Source organism: Pempheris klunzingeri, chromosome 2 (genome assembly GCF_042242105.1).
Source record: "Pempheris klunzingeri isolate RE-2024b chromosome 2, fPemKlu1.hap1, whole genome shotgun sequence".
NCBI classification, from domain to species: domain Eukaryota; kingdom Metazoa; phylum Chordata; class Actinopteri; order Acropomatiformes; family Pempheridae; genus Pempheris; species Pempheris klunzingeri.
In genome coordinates, this window is record NC_092013.1 from 15,475,291 (window position 1) to 15,490,162 (window position 14,872).

General features: G+C 39.3%; 1 protein-coding gene across 1 annotated transcript in view; it reads right to left on the reverse strand.

Moving 5' to 3' along the window:
- Positions 1-14,872, reverse strand: part of atp2b2 (ATPase plasma membrane Ca2+ transporting 2) — a 67,592-nt gene that overhangs the window by 23,769 nt on the left and 28,951 nt on the right. The window contains exons 6-10 of the mRNA XM_070837508.1: positions 14,414-14,446; positions 9,693-9,734; positions 6,058-6,222; positions 4,688-4,902; positions 3,960-4,202 (exon numbers count right to left, since the gene is read on the reverse strand). Coding sequence (XP_070693609.1) covers positions 3,960-4,202; positions 4,688-4,902; positions 6,058-6,222; positions 9,693-9,734; positions 14,414-14,446 — 698 coding nt within the window. The remainder of the gene's footprint in view (positions 1-3,959; positions 4,203-4,687; positions 4,903-6,057; positions 6,223-9,692; positions 9,735-14,413; positions 14,447-14,872) is intronic.

A 14,872-nucleotide genomic window follows, 5' to 3' on the forward strand; every position in this document is an offset into this window, starting at 1 on the left:
CTGAAAATGTCTTTTCTGGCTCTGGTTCTCTGTCTCCTTCATGCAAAAAATAATCATAATTAATAACAAACAATAAATTGCTCATTGTAGAGCAGCAAATGTAGTTTTTCCTATTTATCATGAAGTTAGTTTTGTTTTACTATAATCTGCTTTTAAACATCAGACACATTCTGACGAGCCGATTTAAACCACATACTAAGCTACTGTAACTGTCTTTCCATTTCCCCAAGCACCTATTCCTCACAACTAAAGCCATCTGTGTGTGTGTACAGGCCTGCATGTGCGTGTGTGTGTGTTATCTATCTCTCTCGTCCCTGACCGGAATAATGACCCGAGCAGGTGGTTGAAGCAACATGAGCCTGAGCTCCCAGGACACTCACACAGTCATGCTAAACACATGCCACTGTGCTGTGAGAACATACACCTGCGGTTCGACTACCGCCTACAGTGTGAGTATGCCTGATATGACAGATGTGTGTATAAGTGATATTTGTGTACAACTATCTCTGCATCTGTACTTAATAGTTTTACACCCTACCCACAGTCTACTTACAGAGAATGCTATTATGTCACGAATATATTGAAAACACTGAGAAAGTGATGTGAAAGTTAAAATAAAATAAATAAATAACGTATGACTAATTCTTTGGGCCGACTGTTTGCTATGAGGCTCTTGCCACTGGCGATGACGCACATTCCTCTGAAATGACGTCAGTCAATGCCGTTCGCAAATTGCAATGTAGCATGCCTGACTTGTCTGCAAGAGAAATTCAAGGCAAACTAGTGTGTTAAGGATCCACTTGTCTGCATTATTTTATGCGTTTGCACGCATCCTTTTCAGAATGCATGAATAAGTGTACGTGTGCATGTGCATGTACAGTACGAGTGTGCATGTACTGTACGTGTGCATGGCTTCAGTGTGTAAATGTGTCTGAATTTCTCCCTGGAGGATGAGGCTTCTCCACTTGAGAGTCTGTATGTGCTGACCGAAGAAGCAGACCTATACCACTGGCTGCATTATAAAGCCAGAGAGGCAGTAGTGGGATTGATAGGGGTATCAAAGCCTGCCTCTTTGCCTTTGTGCCTTTGTGTGGTGGCCATCAAAGACTTCCATAGCCATGCTGGCATCCCACAGGATTGGCCTCTTATATAAGAACACACCAGCCAGCATACTGCAGGGCTGGAGTGATGCTGGGGGAATGGGGGCGGCTGGGGGAGGGTGAGAGGAATGCACTAAATATTCCTCAGAAATTTCCCTTTTGCATGCTGCTTTTAGAGTTCCCTTTACTTCTTAATTACGTTGACCTTCCCTATCTTGCTTTTCCTTTGTTCCTCTCCTTCATCCCAATAAGGGCGCTCGGTAAATAAATACATTCAGGCTGACATGTACTGTACTATCTACTATGTACGTGCTGAATTTTGGGCTCCATACTATATTTATTCATGTATGCACTGTGTATTTATGTATGCATGGGTTAATGGACGTATGTACTATATATGAATTTGATTTAACCAGATATGTAGCTAAGTGGTCAGAAAATCTACTGCTACAGTACACACATGCTGTGAGTAATTACTGTTGATGGAGGGTGACAAACAGCGCAGGAATGTGAACTGATATCATTTGAAGTTTACCCTAAGTTTAACTTCTACTTTGGCACATGAGGTAACCTCTTTTATGAATGAGGAGATTATAGAACAGACTAAATGTGCCATTTAATCCACCAAGTCTAAGCTGCACTCTGCCGGTGCTTAATTCCGTTGAGCTAAGCAGCTATCGAAGTACAATAGTCTGATGTAATGCTGCAGTGCATTCCTCCAGGTTTTTCTAAAGGGATAACATCTTGTTAATGTAGCACGTCTTGGCAAAGAAATGCTGTGGGAAAAGGGAAACAGAAGCAACATCATAGTTCCATCAGCAAAACTAAATCACATTTTGAACCACAGCATTCACAGAATATGTCAATAATGTTACATTTTTTTTTAAAGACGTCTTTAATGTAATGTGTTGCTCGAGTTTTTCTGTCTTGTCTTGACCATCACTCTCACCTTTTACAGTCAGTTCCCAATAGAGACACAACATACTTTTATATGTCCTGCTTTTGCTTTTCCAGTTTGTTTTAGGCACAACTTTCGTCTTTGATATCATTGCTTCTTTCTCAGAGTTGTAATCATGATATTAACAAATAATGCAACAATTGTATTTCTGAAGACACTTTCTGCACAGCATGCAGCCCACAGTTTCTGATGCTAAAACGACTGCACCACTATTTTTCCCTGTTCCTCTCACATTTCAAACTTTTCTAAAAAGGATTCCAAAAGGATTGTACTTAGTTATAGTATATAACAAATATTCAATCGGCAGGGTTATGTTTCTGTTCTTTCTATCTCAATCTTAACTTGATCTCAAACCCCACGCAACTTGGCCTACCTAAATCTCCAGACTGGTCTGACTTATCTCAGACTAGACTTAAGTTGTCCCAACTACAATACAGGCTGTAGGTCCAGGTCAAATGCAGAGTCATTATTTGGCATTTGGCAAGTGGAAAGATGGAACTGTAAGATAAACTGAGTCAGTCAACACACAATGTGTGTGCATGTGTGTGAGTATGTGTGTATGCATTTATTCTTTCCTTATTGGGACCATCTCCAGTATAAACACCAACTTTGTCAGAACCAGTCGTCCTCATGAGAACCAAAGCCCAGTCTCCATGAGGCAAAACATCAATTCTGCAGTTCTGGTTAAGGTTAGGGCTGAGGTGTGAATTTAGGTCAGGTTAAAGTGAGGGTTGGATATGAATTTGTTTATGGTTAAGGTTAGAATTAGGCGGTTAGGGATAGGTTGGTGAGATCAAAGGTGTTAGATGGCGTTTATATAGCCTTAATAAATAGGAAATCTATTTCTAAATTTCTCCTACAAATATGTAGGTCTCCATCTTAGAAATCCAATGACCAACACTTTGTTTTCACCAAGACTGTGATTGTGCCTTGAGGGGTAGGAAGTGAAATCTGTGGGATCCTTCTTTCGCAGATGTCCCGCCTGCTCAGCTCATTCCTCATGCAAGTTCCATAAGGGCATTTGTCAGTTGGTCAGCCATCACTGAATAGACTCTGCAGGGGTTTACAAGGACTGTGACACACAGACAGGCATAAATGGTGTGTATATGTGTGTGCAGGTGAGTACACATGGTCATGCCAGGAAAATTATTACTCAGGCATGTTGCTCTGAACAGTCTGAAGACATCCTGATCTTGGCAATCTTTGCTTTCGGGATATTTTTGCCAACTGCTAGATTATAGAAACAATGATTCAGACCTGTGGCCTGAGGGAATATCAGCACAAACAGGTTTCTGATTCTGTAATTAAAACATGTGACAGTCCCTGAGTAAATATATTTATATATCTATCTATGGCTATTCTTATTGCCTACAGGTCTAATTGGCTTAGAGAGAATCTGTCTTCGCTGCATTCACTGTAAACAAGAGATCATCTCAGGCACTTAGGCAGATTGGATTCAATTACAGTCTGCTATGCTCTCAATATCAGATATGGCAAAATTACACAACCGTTCTAAAGGTGACAAGTTGAGTGAATGCCTGATGAAAACACAAGCCAAAGACACAGACTGCCTCCTTCGCCAAGAAGAAACCACTGCAGAACTGTCTCACCGTTTCAGGGCTGCTCTCAATACATGGTGGTACAGGAGCTGAAATCTGAGCAGCTAACTCAAGATATTTAAGTCTTAGCTAAATAGGCTTTAGTATAATATAATATCTTAAATACTGTGATTATGGGTTCAGAGAGAGTGTCACATATGATGTACACGATAAAAATGACAGCGATATATGTGAGAAAAATAAATGTGTTTAGGAGTATGTGTTCTGATACATTAACGTTCAACTCCACAGGATGGACCTCTTAAGTAACTTCAACAATGACAACCATTATATGTGGCCTACCAGTATCTTGGTGGTGTAGGCGCTGTTGATGGAGATGGCATTGACCAGTATGTCCAGTGATTTGGGTGACAGAGCTCCAGGATCTGGGACTTCTTTGTAGTGCACATCCCCGACGTAACACTGTACAGCCGTCATGCGGTTGGTGGTTAGCGTGCCTGTCTTGTCTGAGCAGATGGCTGTAGCATTGCCCATTGTTTCGCATGCATCCAGGTGACGCACCAGGTTGTTGTCTTTCATCATTTTCTGTTGAAACAACATGATAATCAGGATGTGTTGCAATGCATATTTGAAAATGCTTTAAAATATCTGAACTATTGGATGGATTAAGTAGATTATCACACTTCACTGGCTTACACTGGCTATAAATACAAAAAGAGGCATGCTGATGCTCACATTGTATGTTATAATGCCTATTTAATTCACAGTCACAGAGACAAATATGCTTTCGGGATTTGACCTTGATCAGAATTTGTTGTTTGCTATTGTTCCTGTGAGTCTTTTAATGCTGTGTGAGCATTCACTTTTTACAATCTTCACTCCACGTCAAGTCAAATGAAAACAACACAAAACAGCACAAAAAAGCCATTCATGAAAAATGTGGGACAATTGAAAGCAAAAGCGTATCCTCTCAAAAGATAATACAGTATACTGTATAAACTGATACACAGCTAAATGTGCAGAATGTGTAAATGGACCAATAGCAGAAGTACAGCAGCGTCTCTGCTCACCTTGACAGAGTAGGCCAGGGAGATGGTGACCGCCAACGGCAGACCCTCTGGCACAGCCACCACCAACACAGTCACACCGATGATGAAGAACTTGACAAAGTACTGGATGTAGATGGGAGTGCATTCAGGCATCCAAGGGCGCTTCTGCATCACAAAGTTGTCAATGGCAAAATACAGGACCAGGATGATGACTGTGACGGCTGACATGAGCAAACCTGAAAAAAGATATGAAAGATATCAGTTGGGCGACTTGCTTGTGTTTTGGTATGGGAGAAAGCCAAAGCACCAAAAATGAAACCAGTGCAAAACATGGGGCCAACCCAAGATGGCTCTTGAGGGGTTAAAATTCAAAGCTTTGATATTTTCAAAGTTTCATATTATATAAATATCTGGTATCTTTATTCCATTTCTGCAAGCCACTGGCTCACCTGAATCAATGTGTGTATAGAAAGCAGAAAAGATACAATAACATAAAAACAGACACACACTCTAGACGCGTATGTCTGTTTTTATGTTACCCTCTAGTGGCTAGAGGGTCATAGGCCCAGAAGTGTATTAAGTTCAGACTTTTTCTGCAGGACCCACAGGAAGGCCATATGATCTTATAGTGCAGCTTGTATGCTAATCCATCCATGGTATTTCATTGTTCTGACACCACGTCCTCATTCCATCACTCAGGCCAGCAGTCTGATGTAACAGCACACTGTTAAAACAAGGACTTCTTTAAAGGATTCTCAGAAAATGAGAAACCTGTAACTTTTTACCAAGAAAAAGAAGAAAACAAGGAAAGTCTTGGCAGTCAGGTTGTTTCAGCTTCCTAATCAGCTATTAAGGAATATTTTGAAGATTGTTGTGATTCTGGTTTTAAGAATCCAAACTGCCATGGCCACGATTTGTTCAACAGTAATCCTACTATGTTGCTGCTGGGAGGACACCCACAGCGTGGGCATATTGGCATGTGGGCATCTGTTACTAAAAATGCTTGTTGGTACAGACCCACTGCAAGTGTTACAGACATCCAGTCCTTGGTGTCATAAATTGCTGTAAATGACATTACAAACAATTGACTATGGTATGGATTACAAAAGAGAGCAAGCTGCATAATGCAGTCTCAGTTGTTCCCATTACAATGATTCAGCAAGTCTCCAGAGGGCAGGTCATTTATAAAAATGAAGAGAACAAGCTCTTCTATAGTTTCACAATTTGGACACTTGAACATTCCTCTTAACTACTTTAATTGCTTTAAGCGACAAAGGAGTAAGTCTTATCGGAGCAACATCTTGCTTTGATGGACAGGATGATGCTTCAGTACCTTGTTGTCCCTGATTCAACTGCCTGACTGAGTGATGGACTTGCACAATTTGCTGTACCTGCTTTGCCAATCTGGACAGCCAGCTTGGTCAGCTTCCCTTGCAGCACAGACTTCTCCTTCTTTGGAACAGACACCTTCTTCTTCTCTTTCTCATCGGACTCTCCACCTTCAGCACTCTTTAGAGGCTGCATCTCCATGGCAGCTGCTCCGTCCTGCTTCTTGACTGTAAACACCACAAAAAACAGACAGCAGCAATGTTAGAAATGTTGGTTGACCAAGAGAGTAAAGAACAGGGAGACAGGCTTCAACACCCAGGCGTTACACTAGCTTCAGGACAGTCAGCACAGACATACACTTGAACCAGGAAGAGATCATATGATGTCCCATGACAAGATGGGAACTCATTGGTATGTATAAAGCTTTCACATACCATAACAATGACTGTTTATGTCTCTGGGAAGGCGCATCCTTTTAAAGATCTAACTACGATTGTTTATGTTTGTCCCTACATTGTCTTTGTGGTAAAATCAAAGAAGCTGTGAACCTTGTCTCTGTAGTATGGGAAAAACTGTCTCTCTTATCACTCACACTATCTTTTCATCACAAACACATGTTTACAGTAGGTCATGAATAATTCAGTGATCTTACATCCAAAAGAAAAGGAAACCTTATATACAGTGAACCACATTTCACACACACATGAAAAACTCACTGTGCTTCACATAGAAAATAAACAAAAAAAACAGCAAAGAACCAGAAAAGAAATGACAAGATTAAAAAGGGATAAAGGGACAAAAAAAAAAACAGTATTAATAACAATAAAGATACAAATTAAAATAAAAAGAGAATTTATTGGGGTTTATTCCAAAATAGAGTCTCAAGCAATCTGGAGGTTTGTTCCTGAGTGTATTATTATAACTCAACATCATTTTCCAATCGTTTAGCTGTTTTTACCCTGGGACTTTGCACTTTGCAGACCAGTTTTAGACCTTGGATTAAAAGTAAAATAGAAATATCTTTTAACCTTACCCAATTGAGTGATGTTCACGATAAACCAAGATGTACAGTATACAGTAGATGTACAGATAGTGCTTTAAAATCAACTTTATACCATACTGGCAGACAGTGCAGAGATCTAAGGTAATGGCCATAATAATTACAATGACGAGTAACTAATCATTGGAAATCCGCAATACTGTAGTCGAACCTTGTATATGAATGTAATTATACATGTTATTGCAATAAAACATCTCAGGGAGGAGGCTGGAACACATTAAGTGCAATTAATGTATGCAGCAAATTCTTAGGTACATTTGAAAAAATTTAATTGAATAAAACTGCTTCCATTACTCCAAACGGTTGTTGATCATTTGCTAAACACGTACAGTGGGGCATAAAAGTATTTAGTCAGCCACCAATTGTGCAAGTTCTCCCACTTAAAAGATGAGAGAGGCCTGTAATTTTCATCATAGGTACACTTCAACTGTGAGAGACAGAATGGGGGGAAAGAATCCAGGAAATCACATTGTAGGATTTTTAATGAATGAATTAGTAAATTCCTTGGTAAAATAAGTATTTGGTCACCTACAAACAAGCAAGATTTCTGGCTCTATAACTTCTTCTTTAAGAGGCTCCTCTGTCCTCCACTCGTTACCTGTATTAATGGCACCTGTTCACAACCTCAAACAGTCACACTCCAAACTCTACTATGGCCAAGACCAAAGAGCTGTCAAAGGACACCAGAAACAAAATTGTAGACCTGCACCAGGCTGGGAAGACTGAATCTGCAATAGGTAAGCAGCTTGGTGTGAAGAAATCAACTGTGGGAGCAATTATTAGAAAATGGAAGACATACAAGACCACTGATAATCTCCCTCGATCTGGGGCTCCACGCAAGATCTCACCCCGTGGGGTCAAAATGATCACAAGAACGGTGAGTAAAAATCCCAAAACCACTGAGTGGCTTCGTAAGAAGCATTTCAAGGTCATGGAGTGGCCTAGCCAGTCTCCAGATCTCAACCCCATAGAAAATCTTTGGAGGGAGTTGAAAGTCTGTGTTGCCCAGCGACAGCCCCAAAACATCACTGCTCTAGAGGAGATCTGCATGGAGGAATGGGCCAAAATACCAGGAACAGTGTGTGAAAACCTTGTGAAGACTTACAGAAAACGTCTGACCTCTGTCATTGCCAACAAAGGGTATATAACAAAGTATTGAGATGAACTTTTGTTATTGACCAAATACTTATTTTCCACCATAATTTGCAAATAAATTCTTTAAAAATCAGACAATGTGATTTCCTGGATTCTTCCCCCCATTCTGTCTCTCATAGTTGAAGTGTACCTATGATGAAAATTACAGGCCTCTCTCATCTTTTAAAGTGGGAGAACTTGCACAATTGGTGGCTGACTAAATACTTTTTTGCCCCACTGTATGTAATCTATCTTCACAATTTCTATTAATTTATATTGTATCTACTTCATACTGTAGAAAGTGTTTAATGGTGTGACAAAAAAGATTTAATATTTCTTGTAAAAAAGAAAAAAATGCTGTTCAGGCTGTAAAACCAATCCTCATTCATATCACTTCGTCTCCATCCCTCTTGCCCTTACACATACAGCAGAGTGCTTCTCTGTTGAAATAACCCACTGCCAAGAATCATTTCAGCCCTGATTCCCAATCATGTTCATGCGTTTGATGCTCATGAAAAAAACCTTTTAATCTTCGACATTTGTCATACTGTATGGTTGTGCATTTTGTTTTCCCACCTCCATGACACCAGACAGAAAGTGTCTGTATCCAAATGTATGCAGCAGAGGAGATCAAACACTTGACAGCGATACACGGTCAGGACAAATATTCATCTTCTGAAAGCTGCATTTTGTTCTGTACTCTTGCAACGCTGATCTAGACTGTAGTCATCAAACCAAGGTGTAAACAATCTTCATTTGCCCTTTTGCCCATTTGCTTGGGCTTTTCCAGCTTGTTATTCCATCTCACTATGTTTTTGTTTTAAAAGAGGAAACTTTTCAGATGACAGTTTTATATTATTGAGAATCTTTGACTGTCACAGACAAAACTAAAATGAAGTATTGCTGTAGTTACACCAATAACCATCAAAAATGTCTCAGTATCCCAGACAATTCATGCCATATTGTGTGTATGAAACAGCTATGAAGGGAAACCAGGGTGTGGTATATGATTTAAGGAGAGCAGTAAAAGGACAGTTTGGGGTATTTTTGGTGAAAAGATACAGTAGTTGAGCAGGGCAGGTTTCCTTTCTCTCATAGAGAACAAGACAAGTCAACAACACAACAAGAACAACAACAGAACAACAGACCAGGGACAACACATCAGTGACCGACAGAGTGAGGAGGAGGATTTTCTACCCTAATATGACTGCAGGTAAAACCTGGGTCAAACCCTTAAATATGTATCAATATATACATATATAATATTGATATATATTCTTATATTAGAATATATTATATTAAGAATGTAGAAATATTATGTACACTGAAAAAATCACTTAATTTAAAAGAAAAATTGAGTAAGTGGATGTATTTGACTTGTGTTTGACCCAGAGCTTACACTACACACCATAGAGGGGAAAAGATGAGAAGAGGAAGCTGGAGAAGGAGGAGGAGGAGGAGAGAACGCAGGGGAGGAGAGAGTGAAAGAGATGGTTTGGTTACCTTTAATCTGGTTGCTCTCCATATTGCCATCTTGCATTTTACCTATGATGGAGACATACAGGACAATAACAACAAAAATAACCAAGGCAGACAAGTCAACAAATTATCACCACAGAGACAACACACATAGTGAGAACCAAAATCCACAAACAGGGAGACAGGAAAATGACTTTTAATACAACGTCTCTGTGACAGTCACATAGAAAGGCTTGTGGTATGTGAGTGATGTGGTGTAACTTGAAGCTACAGCTACTGGCAAGGGGTTAATAAAACAAAATTGAGAGTTATTCTCACACTAATCACAGGTATTACAAATACTGTGGTGTGCAGATGTTCTTGTATTAAAATCAGAGGATATCAAGTTTTAATAGACTTGTTTTATTGTATAAGCAAATAGTCGGGTAATTAAAAATGCTTAATGGGCCTATATATATATATAAAATATATCACATGTGACTTAACATTATGCTAAACATTTTGAAAACTGCACACTTTCTGCTAAACTTTCTGTTTTGAAATATTGTTCTGAATGACATACTCACACTATGAGCACAGGTAATTCCACAAACATTATCAATAATACGAGTCAAATCGTCAGGGTATAAAATGAGATATCAAGACATACAGTAGATAGAGCATTACACTGAACACTGACAGTGAGGGAGCGTAAACCACAAACACACACATACGTACAGTACACACAAACAAGAGACAGCATGCATAAGAGGAAAATTCAAAAAGCACATGCAAGTTCACACACTTAGAGGGAAGCAGACTCGAGATGTGATGTGAACAATACAGAGAGGCAGAGAGAGAGAGAGAGAAGGAGAGAGAGAGAGCCTGGAGGAAAAGCCTCCCACATGGTGAAGTTACATAAGAACAACTGGAGGAAAATCGAAAAATCTAAGTTGGGGGACAGTGAATTTTTTATGCTGTTGGATTCTGTATTCTGCTTACACAAGAAGTGAACTTCATTTAAATGCATGCTTCAGTCAAGCAACACTGTTTTAAATTACACAGTCAACTTGTGGTTGGTCTAAAGCTGCTGAGAGCGTTCTCACCACTACACATAGAATATATATCAATTTACATATATATATCAATGATTTTATATCACTCAATACATAAAACTAAAAGTTACAGGAGTCTTGCTCTTTCAAACCAAATGTATATGCAATGTTTGCAAAACAAGACAATATAATTAAGAAAGCATTTATCATATATTGCAGTGCTCATCCCATTATGCACCCCGACTACAATTATAGAGATATGCACTGCTTTTCTAAGTGGTGGGCAGGCAAGAAATTGCACAAAATCTGTCTTTCAGTGCTTTGTACTCAAATGTCACAGAGAAAATTACTCAGGTAGAGGCAGGAGACCAGATTTTCGCAGAATTGTCAGCTTGTATGTGGAGAATAAATGGCTCGTTTCACCTGCGCTTCCACATTAGCCAGTTCCCTGGAGTCACAATAAAGCTGAAGATGACAAATTGCTCTGTTCCAGCCCAGGACAGCACAAGGTCATCATTACAGTGCAAATCACGCCCCTCCTGCCTTGAGTACAAATGTTTTGTGGCTGCTCTCCAAGGAGACAAAGATAAGAGAGAACCCAGTGCAGCAATGAATGAAGTTAATCGTTTGCATCTCGTCCAGCTAACAGAGAAATGGCAGCCTCGCACTAAGTGATCTCAGAGGAGACACCCAACTAAAGGAGATGGCCCTACAGTATGATTTTGAAACCAGTCTTCAGAAATATCATCAGAAATATGAATCAATATAACAATTCTTTTACTACACAGCTACAAAAATAAGAACCTTACATCACCATTTAAAGGAGTATTTCTACGTTTTGGGACATATCTTTATGTACTTTCTTGTCGAGAGGTAGATGAGAAGATTGATACCTCTCTCATAACTGTACAGTAAATATGAAGCTACCATCAGCAGCCAGTTAGCCTACCTTAGCAAAAGATGGAAGGGGGGGAGATAGCTAGCTTGACATTGTCTGCTAATGACAAAATCCATCCATCAGCAGCTCTTAAGCTTAACCCGCTATATCTTGTTTGATCTAGTTTGAGCTGTACAAAGTGTAAAAATGACATTTTCTGGGGTGCCAGGCTATTTCTTGGTTGGAAGCAGTGGTGTCAATCTTCTCATCTAACTTTCAGCAAAAAAAGATTATTTTTCCAAATGTCGAAAACCTCACAAACATTATCTTCACTATCCTTCACGAAATGTTCTCTATCTACGCCACAGAGTTTTATTTGTTCTAGTTTTCATTCGAAGATTGACCCAAAAAAATCCAATATCAGGACCATTTTTTTTTCCAAGACAGCTTATTAGCATATTCACTTGAAGCATTACAAGACAAAAGACAGCATAAAGAGAAGAAAAAGAAACACAAGACTATTTTCTACAACTAAAGACGACATGCATTGACAGCATGGATACAAGAAGGCCCGACACAACTGAAAGAAAAGATAAGAGTGGAGCAGAGGGAGAGCACCCATGATCGGGGGCAGTTGGAGAATGGAGGAGGTAGGAGGAGTCAAAAGTCACGACAGAAAGAGGTCAGAGATCAGCGGTTTTTGTCAACCTACCATTAATTAGGCTGGCACTGCCAGGGGCATTAATGCCTGCAGCCCCATCCGTGGCTATAGTTGCGATGGGGTGGATAGGGGGATGGGAGCAGTCTAGCCAGTAACAATGAAGGCCGAACATGAACAAACGAAAACATACACACACGCACCCACGCATAAACACACACACGCACGTGCACACACAAGACAATGAACAGAAATAACACGGTTATAGCACATTTAAGAGATTCAGCATATGTAGACTGTATGTGAATACTATAGATTAGTGGTGTGGTGAGTGTGAATTTAAGTTTAACATATAATGTATCTATTAATTATTTAATCACATTTATCTTACTACAATGATTTACTAAATGTGAAGCCAATAAATAAACAAGTATAACATTAGACAGACATGAAACATGAAATCTGAACATAACATATATGGATATATACAACAAACCTACTGGAGGTTGATTTTACACATATTTGTTACAATATACTGAATGTACTGGACTGTACACAACAACAGGGATTATCTGTTTATTTGTTTGGATTATATGATACTCGTTATGGTGTTTGTGATATACTGCATTTATTGTTTTCAATGTGAAGTTAATTTAAACCATGTTATTCATGTAATATCTTTTCGCATCACAAAATCATAACTGGAGCAGAAAATCTGAAACAATGAAGCTAAAAGGTGTTGCATAGCCAATCTGAAATTAAACTGTCCTGCAAAGTAAACAAAACAGGGTACACGTATTACTCAGGGAAATACACATGTTCCAACCAGGTAAGTCATGGGTCTAATGAAGATTACCTATGTTAATATGACAAAGTATCCAAATTTTTGCCGTAGCCCAGTATACAGTTATAGTTATGAATGGATCTCACAAGGATTTGATTTGCTTGTCTCTTGACAGCAGTCACATAAAGAATGATTACTAGAAAAATGAGATTCTTTTTTCAAGGTCAAGAATCGTTTTCCTGTGTCCTTTTGAGTTCCTAGTGTTCACAGAGACACTACGATTTGCAGCAGTTTGGAAGTTTCATCACAATTCTATACTTCATTTATTATCTCATTAAAAGGTAATTGCTTTCTTTAATGACACAGCACCCCAGTGATTTTAGTGCAAGCTATTGATGAGTCTGCAATCATGAGCAGTGTTTTGACAGCAAATCCATCTGAATAATACTAGATTTGGCTCCTTTGACCCTTTCAAGAAGTCCCAGCTGTCTGATTTTTTTTTCTTTAGATAACATTAATGGAAACTTCCACAAAAATCCACAACTTTACTATACAGTTCATTATTGGTTGATCAAACACCTCCTGGAATTTCTTTTTTTCTGGTTTGATCAATCTGATTTGAATGATAACACCTGGGATAATAATGTATATGAGCATTATGCTACAGCCACATGAAAAGCGTACTACTGGAGTGCTATAATTACTGATCAAAACAATAACGCATATTTGTTGGTGCTCAGTTCAGAAGAGGCAAGTATTATCCACAGGGGATGACATGTTTTACTATTACCTTATATCCTGTGACAATTCAAACATATATGTATGTTATCCATGCAAGCTACTGGGGTGTCTGCTCGTTGGAACTACAGAGCTGTCTGCAGAGGCACTGGTAACAGTGGCAACAAACCACTACTGATGTTAGAATTGGTATATGTACGTATGTAAGATGTGAAAACATCTTACAAAGGCTTATACTGTCTACTCTCTACTGCTGGTACATGTGCTGTACACCTGCAATGCTGTCGCTCTCATGTCATTGTTCTGTAACACAGAAATGAGATGAGTCTGACAGGCTTTGTTTATTCATGGCATTCAATACGTCCATGAAGCAGGACCGATGTTGAATGCTAGCTAGTTAGTTTGATGAGTGCAGTGCCAGTTATAAGGGGAGAGGATTATGCATTGTGAAATGTGTCATCTGTCAGCACTTAAAAAGATGCAGTGTTGTGATGATGAGGCGTCTCTTTTTAAGTGAGGAATTAAATTGGGGAAAGGGTGCTTGGTTACAGAAAAGGGTTGAAGAGCAACGGTGGTTTATTGGCGATCATTAGGGGTTAAGGGTCAGAAGGATCAAGTACCACTCCGAGGGGTCAGAGAAAGGTGATACTCTACCTGCATTCTGGTGTCCGTCTTCCACTGCCCCTCCTTCGAGGCAAAATTTGTAAGGATAAGAGAGTAAGGACAATATTGCACCTGCACCACTAGAGCGTTGATACTGCAGCTCACAAGTGTACCACCAATACTCATTTCATATAGTATTTATACACATTCAGCAAAGACGATTGTGACACAGAGGCTTACTGTCAGGTACTGCACTACAACTACCTACAAAAGTTTCATACAGTTCACGTGTTAAACATGTTTGTGAGGTCATTCTGTATTACCCCTCTGATAACAAGGACTGTTACAAACACTGATATTACACAATGATCGTACAGCTCGACTTTCAGGACATAAAGTAATGAAATGACAAAAGCTTTTTCAAGGGTACGTTGCTGAGCAACACTGACAAAAAACAAAATTACCTCAGTACTCCTGAAGCAACTGCAAGCAAATAATCTTATGGAGCAT